Here is an 8,793-nt window from a genome sequence, read left to right on the forward strand (position 1 = left end):
CCTTCCCCCTCCCTCTCCCCCTCCTCTCCCCTTCCCCCTCCTCCCAGAGCGGCCCTATTGAGTACTTTATTTAGCAGTGTCCCCGCAACTCACAGCTCGCGGGAGGGAGGGTGAGATGATCCTGTCTCCTGTAGTGCTGTTGTTATGTAGCTCTCCTGTTGCTGTATCCTACCGTTGTGTACTGTTGATGAGTACTTTTTTATATTTTACAGATACACATTACTGTTACGTACTGTTGCTGTTGCATATTGCCCATTCATCCTCCTGTTGTTGTTGTTGTTGTATTTTAACCTATGCATAATAACTCTTGTGTATTTCAATGTTGTCTACGATGTGTTACGAGGAGACAGATGGTGTGTTTTATTACTCTTTCAATATGTTTACTGAACCCCTCCAACACTCCCTCCAACATCTCCTCCAACATCTCCAACATCTCCTCCAACATACTTACCAGGCATAAACTAACTTCTGTATAGATTCTATAGAACATCTAGTGGGTGGTGTTGTTGGAGGTGTTGTGATTGTGGAAGTGTTGAGAGAACTGAGGAAAGAGGTGGAGGTTGTATGGGGTGTGTGTGTACTAACGGTGTCTCCACGGGTCTGTCTGTTCCTGGGTGTCGACAACGTGGGTGGTTGGTGTACATACCTGTGTACACACCGTCTTGTGTACACACTGACCTGCACCACTCACCTGGGCTTCATTAAGGCGTCTCGGCCACCACTTTACCTCCACAACAACACCTACAAATTGGTCCTAAAAGATGGACAGTTTACAAACACTTCCTCCCTTCCCTCCTCCTCCTTCAATTTTCTTTCTTATTTATTCTTTCTTTTTATATATTTTCTTTACATTCTTCTTCTTCTTCTTCTTCTTCTTCTTCTTCTTCTTCTTCTTCTTCTTCTTCTTCTTCTTCTTCTTCTTCTTCTTCTTCTTCTTTTTCTTCTTCTTTTTTTTTTTTTTTTTTTTTTTTTTTTTTTTTTTTTCTTCTTCTTCTTCTTCTTTCTTTGTCTTCTTTTGTCTTCTTCGTCTTCTTCTTGTCTTCTTCTTCTTCTTTCTTTTTCTTCTTCTTCTTCTTCGTCAGGTGCAGGTATATCTTGCTACAAGGTTGACTCACCTGGTGTTGTCTGACCTTCAGGTGTACTGTTGCTTTTCAAGTGTGGGGGATCGACTTACCGGGGTCTGTAGGATTGTTTTAACGGGGTTCTTGTTGGACTATTTATACCGGATCTTTGTTCAATTGCTTTACCGGATTATATGAGATTCAATTTACCGGATTATATGAGATTCGATTTACCGGATTATAGGGTCGTTTTCCCTGATTTTGGTAGATGAAGATACCGGATTATAGGAGGTTCACGTTACCGGATTATAGGAGGTTCACGTTACCGGATTAAAGGGTGTAAGATGAGCCTCCTGCACTGGGCCACTATCCATCACCTCTCACTTAAAACTGCTGTTGTTTTGGCTGGGTGAGGCGCCATACTGTATTGACTCCTCTCTCCTGTGTCCGTGTTGTTCTTATTCTTCTTTATTTCGTCTAATTCTTCATCTTTATTATTCTTCTGTTTCTTTTTCTTCTTCTCTCATATCCGAAGATGACCTCAGTTTACGGGAGGTTGATGACGTCATTGGTAGTCGTTTCAAGTGGCAGTTTCCTCACTCGTCAACAGCTTTCGGGGAAAACATAGTTGTTTTTTCCTTCACTCTTTATTTTATCTGTTGACTCGTGTTGTAAGGGTTGGATCAAGGAGACTAGGATTAGGTGACGAATAGACGGATTAACCTAACCTAAAGCAACCTAACCTAAACTAACCTAAAACAACCTAACTTAACCTCACCTAACCAAATAGATAATCTTGGTGACTTGACTTGTTGTCCGTGGCCTTGATTGGTGCGTGGTGTTGGAGGTAGTGGAGGTGGTGGTGATGCTTGGTATGGTGTAGGTGGTGGTGGTGGTGGTGAGTGACGTGGTGTGGTGATTTTTTTCCCCCGCTTACAGTGGCTAGTTTATTGTGCACCCCACACTCATCCTGTGAGCGGTAGCACATAAGGATTACAGGTTATGGTTTACAACGGGTCATAATAATTAACCCCTGTTGTCAGGATATCATGGCACTGAATGTTACACAGTATTTCAATGACATTATTTGTTTAGTTCTATATATAAAGGGTTCAGTGTGGTGTAGGTGGTGACCTTGAGTGGCGTGGTGTAGGAGCAGGAGGTGGTGATGCTTGGTGAGTGGCCGGTCTCTCTGCACCATTAAGATCACAGTCACGCGTCACAGGTGCACCGTGCACACCTGACCAGAGTTCACCAGTACCTTAAGAACAGGTATATATATATGTGTCTTGATGTGAACAATACGAAATATCAGTAACCTAACCTAACCTATAACCACTTGAGCTACGATACGCAGATTGCAAACAAGATTCATACGTCAGTTTGTGGTGTTAGGGAAGGTGTCAAGTTTACAGGGAGTGTTTGTAGTGTGTAGGGACCTCAGCCGCCTCCCGTGTGTCGTAGTTTGAGACGTAGCTCACAGGTATAGTAGTCCTACCTGAACCAAAGTAGATACAAAACCTCACTACATCCTACGAGTCGGCTGCTGTAGGAGTCTTGTTTGTGTCTGAGTATGGTGATAGTGTGGTCACCTGTGAGAATTAGATACCATACCTGTAATTAATACCCAGGTGTGTTCTGTCCTTACCTGTCAAGTTTAGCCATTGGGAGTGTTAGTAAGAAGACTCCAGGGCCGTGTTAGGTTAGGTTAGTTTAAGGTTCCTAGACAAGCTGTGAGAGGGAAGGGAGGCAGGGAGGGAGGTGTGATGGTGATAGTGGTGGTGAAGTGTGGACGCAGTGCATTGTGGGTCGCGGGAGGAGAAGGAGGGGTGAGGCGAGGCAGTCAGCCGAGGGGTCAACGTATATACTTGGCCTGGGGTCCTTCACTCCTGCCAGCCATCCTGCCACCCATCCTTCACACTCCTATACACACTCCTGATCTCCTTATGATCCTTTGACCTGTATTTGGTGTTCAGGGCGGGGTGTATGGGCGTGAGTGGGCTTCATGGGTTGGGTATCATGGGGCATTGGAGGCCATGGTGTGGAGGGGGTGGGTGAGGGTGGCAGTGGTGGGTGGAGGACGAGTTCTGCTCAGTCCTCGACCGGCTTTGGTCTGATCTGGTCTGCCGGCTTGAGCAACTACACTCTCCCCCTCCATCACTCTCTTCCTCTCCCCCCCCCCTCCCCCAAGCAAGGTGACCCATATAACACCTACACCCACCTACGATACACACCCACTACACCCGGGCTTACACCTTTTACAACTACACCCACTCCCCAACACCCACTTTATCTCCCCTCCTCTCTTCTTCATCAACCCTTGACCAGCCCTCTCTCTCTCTCTCTCTCTCTCTCTCTTTCCTTTAATTCACCTTTACCACGTGACTCTCCCTCCTCCTCCTCCAATTCTTCCCTTCTTTTTCCTTTGCCCTCTTTTTACTCTTCCTCTTCCTTCCTTGTTCCTCCTCCTCTCTTCTGCCTCGTCCACAGTACTTGAACCTGGAAGTACTCCCTGTGTTGGCTGAGGGAGCAAGGCAGAGGGGGGGTGGTACTGCAAGGTCGAGGGGAGTGAGGGAGGGAAAGGTAAGTGGATAGGGAGGTGAAGGAAAGATGTAAGGAGAGAGGAGTAGATAGACGCTTCATGACACACAGTATTCCAAGGTCACATGTACGTATGTTACTGTGTGTGTGTGTGTGTGTGATATTATTATTATTATTGTGTGTGTGTGTGTGTGTGTGTGTGTGTAGTCAAATGTATTCCAATAATTTATCAATCTTTTTCAGTATACAGTAACACCAGATGTTCCTTTAAACTAAACTCACTCCTCTACTAAAAAGGAAAAATAATGGTATCGATAACAGGTAGATGTGTTAATTAAGAAGCAGTCATTGTATATACAGGTAAACACACACACCTGAGGACGGTAATAATTAAATAGTTCGTGTATGTTTAGTATGAGAAGTATTGTGCAGGATTTTTTTAGAGGGGGGGAGGAGGGATGGGGAGGAGGGAGAGAGGGGCTGTATTGTTATTCTTTCTCACCACCTCGTAGCCTCGTCTTCCCCCTCATTACCCCATCAAACTATCACCCCCTCACCCCTTCGTAACTGCCTCACCCCTCTCATCACCCCTTCATCACCTCATCACCCCCATCGTGTTTCACCTGCCAGTATTTACCTGTTTCCTTGAGAACCATATAAGAACTTATGGCGAATCCACCCCCCCCTCCCCTGCTTGGAGACTAAACATGGGAGGTGTGGGAAGAATGGGTAATACTTAAGGAGGATAGAAGTGGAGGAGAGAGAGGGAGGGAGGGATGAGGATGGAGGAAGGAAGAAGAGAGAGAGAGAGAGAGAGAGAGAGAGAGAGAGAGAGAGATGGAGGAAAGGGAGGAAGGGAAGGAGGGAGGGTCATTGTCCGATAATAGAAGAAGAACAAGAAATATGACTAACCAGCTCTTTCTGGGAGTGATATCAACCACCACCACCACCACTCGTTATGTTATCACTCGGGGTTAACGAGGGCTGCTTAACGAGCACTTCGAGTATACAGTAGTTAGAGGTTAGGTGATGTAATAGGAATGATTATGGTGACGGTGGTTTGACGAGTGACGGAGGTGTGACAGGTGTGACGTGAGTGACGAAGGTGTGGCGCGAGTGACGGAGGTGTGACGCGAGTGACGGTGGTGTGACGAGAGTGACGGTGGTGTGACGTGAGTGACGGAGGTGTGGCGAGAGTGACGGTGGTGTGACGTGAGTGACGGAGGTGTGACGAGTGACGGTGTGGTGTGACGTGGTGACGGAGGTGTGGCGAGTGACGGTGGTGTGACGTGGTGACCCGGAGGTGTGGCGAGGTGACGCGGTGACGGAGTGTGACGTGGTGACGGAGGAGTGACAGGTGTGACGTGAGTGACGAAGGTGTAGCGCGAGTGACGGAGGTGTGATGCGGTGACAGCCGACGTGGTGAGTCATGAAGGATCCCTGTTAAGCTATGTTGAGCTTCCCTCCCTCCCTCCCTCCCTCCCTCCCTCCATTCGTTCCCTCCTTCCCTCCCCCCACTTTCTCCTTCACACCTCTGTGGTTTCCCTCCCTCCTGTGTGTGTGTGTGTGCGTGCGTGTGTGTGTGTACATGGGTAGGGTGGCAGCATAGTCAGTGTTGTTTATTGAGCTTGAGTACACATGTAGAGATGCATAATATACTCACTCGTGGTCTTAGGCAGGTGTGTGTGTGTGTGTGTGTGTGTGTGTGTGTGTGTGTGTGTGTGTGTGTGTGTGTGTGTGTGTGTGTGTGTGTGTGTGTGGTTATATTGTTGGTTAGCTTAGAGTTGGTTGAATTTATGATGCGTTAGTAGGTTAGGATTTTAGTCGGGGTTAGGTTAGGTTAGGTTAGGTTAGGTTTAGTCAGGTTGGATTAGGTTGGATTAGGTTAGGTTAGGTTAGTGGGGTGGGGCTTATAGAGCCTTATGGCCCCCACATGTGAATGATAAACAGCAGACCACGTGCCGCCATCTTCCCCCAGTCAGATGTAAACACCATCACCTCTACTGCAACAACGACCCCACCACAACCCCGCCCCACACAGAACAGTAGTAGTAATAGTAGTAGTAATAGTAGTATTTACAGTACCATTAGCACCTGCCAGTAACACCACCACCAACACCACCACCAGCAACAACACAAAAACACCACAGCAGCAACACCAATAGAACAACAACAACAACAACACGGTAGGAACAGTATCATCAACAACCAGACCAGGAGGAAGAGAGGAAGCATCTGTGGCATTAATTACGGCGCCATAATAAACACGAGAGATGCCCAGAGATGCCCGGATGCCCTTCACTTCCTCTTGTTTCCCTTCAGTTGCTTGTCAGGCTTCCTTCCCTTCCTCACCATCTCTTCTCATTTTTCATTCCTCTTCCTTCCCCTCTTCGCTCTCCCCTTTTCATTTCTGTCGCTCCTAATTCCTCTTACTGCTCCTTTCCTTTCTCTTCCTCACCCAGTCTCCTTCCTCCTCACACCTCCTTTCCTTCCCTCCCTCACCTTCTTTCCTTAATCCTCCTTCATCTCTTCCCTCCCTCAACTTCCTCATTCCTCTTTCTCTCCTGCCTTCCTTCCTTGTATGTGAGAAGTATGTAGTATGTGAGATTATGTAGTATGTTGTATGGGGGTAACCAGGTCCGGCTCACCTAACGACAATGGCCGGAACTCCTGCTATACCAAGGCTAACAGCTGATTGTGTTACAGTACGGTACAGTATGTTCAGGGGGAGGGTTATACTGTAAGGTCCTGTAATACTGTATTGCTCCTCTGTAAACATTGGGTAGAGGATTATTTTTTGTAGATGTTTACAGAAAGTTGATAAGATAAATATTTTTAAGTGTGTGTGTGTGTGTGTGTGTGTGTGTGTGTGTGTGTTGTTGTCGTCGTCGTCGCCCGTGAGCCTCTTGTTTTGACACAGTCCTTCCGCCAGGGGGCTTGTTATGTTTTCACCCCACGGACTACTACATCCGGCCGTGGAAGTCGGTGAGGGAATAAGGAGAAGGGGGGGGGTTACTGTGTTGTGTTGAGGGGTAGCATGGCTGGGTATCTACCTTCCACTTATTGTACCTCCCACTCTGTTTTACCTCCCATCTCTCTATTGTGCCTCCTACTCTGTTTTTACCTCCCACTCTATTGTACCTCCCACTCTAACCTCATGGGTATCACTTCTGGAAGAAAATAAAACAACAAGCAATCAATATAAGAAGAACATAACCCACTCACTAGGACATCCCCCCACTCATACACACTGGGGGCCCTGAAATTGCCACTCTTAAAGAACCCAGAACTGTTTACCTGGCTTCTACATTACCTGGTGTGGTAATTAGAGCATCACAGGACAGTATAGGGTGATAGGTGTGTTGTCGCTTGTCCCCGGTGTGGTGTGGTGGAGGCGGTAAGGGTGTGGTGGAGGCGGTGTGGTGTGGTGGAGGCGGTGTTGGTGTGGTGGAGGCGGTGTGGTGTGGTGGAGGCGGTGTGGTGTGGTGGAGGGGTGTGGTGTTGGAGGGTGAGAATGGAGCAGTGTGGTGGAGGGCGAGAATGGAGCAGTGTGGTGGAGGGGTGTGGTGTTGGAGGGTGAGAATGGAGCAGTGTGGTGGAGGGTGGGAGAGGCCCTTCAAGTATGAGACACTCAGGTGATTGTGTCGTGTCTCAGCTGTGGCGGCCAAGTGTCTGGGTGGGGAGCTTTAGTCTTGGAGGTCGATCTGTCTCGTAGTCAGCTGTTTCTTCACCTTCTTCTTCTTCCTTTTTATCCTCTTCTCCTTCCTCTTCTCCTCTTCTTCTTCATCCTTTTTATCTTCTTGTTCTTGTTCTTCTTCCTCTTGGGTTAAGTAAAAAGGAGAGTGGATAGTGGGTTGGATAAAGTGGATCGTGGGTTAGGCATGCTGGTTTTGGGTTGGATAGAGTGGATGGTGGGTTGGATAAGGTGGATAGTGGGTTAGGCATGCTGGTTTTGGGTTGGATAGAGTGGATGGTGGGTTGGATAAAGTGGATAGTGGGTTAGGCATGCTGGTTTTGGGTTGGATAGAGTGGATGGTGGGTTGGATAAAGTGAATAGTGGGTTAGGCATGCTGGTTTTGGGTTGGATAGAGTGGATTGGGTTGGATAAAGTGAATAGTGGGTTAGGCATGCTGGTTTTGGGTTGGATAGAGTGGATGGTGGGTTGGGTAAAGTGGATAGTGGGTTAGGCATGCTGGTGAGGTGGGCAGCGTGGCATGACAGCTGCCAGCATCACTCCTGACAGTTACCAATACAAACGACCTTGGAGGCGTATCCCACACCCGGGTGAATGGCTGAGTGGCACTAGACGAGAGAGAGAGAGAGAGAGAGAGAGAGAGAATAGGAGACAAAAAATATGAAAATTTAGTTTCTTTATCATATGCATATTAGTGTGTGTGTGTGTGTGTGTGTGTGTGTGTGTGGTCCTTTACAGTAACAGACAAACAACCTTGGTATTATCGCCCTCACTAATCCATCATCATGTTGTGTAATATAGTACAAAACCTGACCCAAGACCTGAGCTAAGACCTGACCCAAGACCTGAGCTAAGACCTGACCCAAGACCTGAGCTAAGACCTGACCCAAGTCCTGAGCTAAGACCTGACCCAAGACCTGAGCTAAGACCTGACCCAAGACCTAAGCTAAGACCTGACCCAAGACCTAAGCTAAGACCTGACCCAAGACCTGAGCTAAGACCTGACCCAAGACCTGAGCTAAGACCTGACCCAAGACCTGAGCTAAGACCTGACCCAAGACCTGAGCTAAGACCTGACCCAAGACCTGAGCCTGGAGTCACTTAAGCTAAGACAAATTTGGATCCTCTTAACTAAAGCTGTGAGAAGCATCCAACTGACTCACTTTAGCCACGACGGAGAAATCGATTCCCAGTGGTTCTTACAGAGTATATGGCCGTCCTATAACTGTGGCTAACACGTCTCACATCAGCTGGGACACAAGGCTGAGTCATTACCCCCCGGCTGGTGATGTGGGGCGCCTCTTAATTAGTATTGATGGTTGCTGAGAGGGTCGTTAAGGTAGAGTTTGTTCATCCAATTTGAGTGGAGAACATGGCGGTGTTTACAGAGGGCGCCAGGTGGGTGTGAAAGATACACCTGTGTCTGGGTGGGTGGGTGGTGTGGGCGGGTAGGAACACTGCGGGGCGTAACAAGACACACACACACTATGCCGCCAC

At 47.9% G+C, this 8,793-nt stretch overlaps 1 protein-coding gene across 1 annotated transcript in view; it reads left to right on the forward strand.

Annotated features, from left to right (window-relative positions):
- Positions 1-8,401, forward strand: part of LOC121876152 (nascent polypeptide-associated complex subunit alpha, muscle-specific form-like) — a 69,050-nt gene extending 60,649 nt beyond the window's left edge. Inside the window, exon 4 of the mRNA XM_042381089.1 lies at positions 8,123-8,401. Coding sequence (XP_042237023.1) covers positions 8,123-8,401 — 279 coding nt within the window. The remainder of the gene's footprint in view (positions 1-8,122) is intronic.
- Positions 8,402-8,793: the final 392 nt, after the last annotated feature.

Source organism: Homarus americanus, unplaced genomic scaffold (assembly GCF_018991925.1).
Source record: "Homarus americanus isolate GMGI-L3 unplaced genomic scaffold, GMGI_Hamer_2.0 scaffold34921, whole genome shotgun sequence".
Lineage (NCBI taxonomy): Eukaryota > Metazoa > Arthropoda > Malacostraca > Decapoda > Nephropidae > Homarus > Homarus americanus.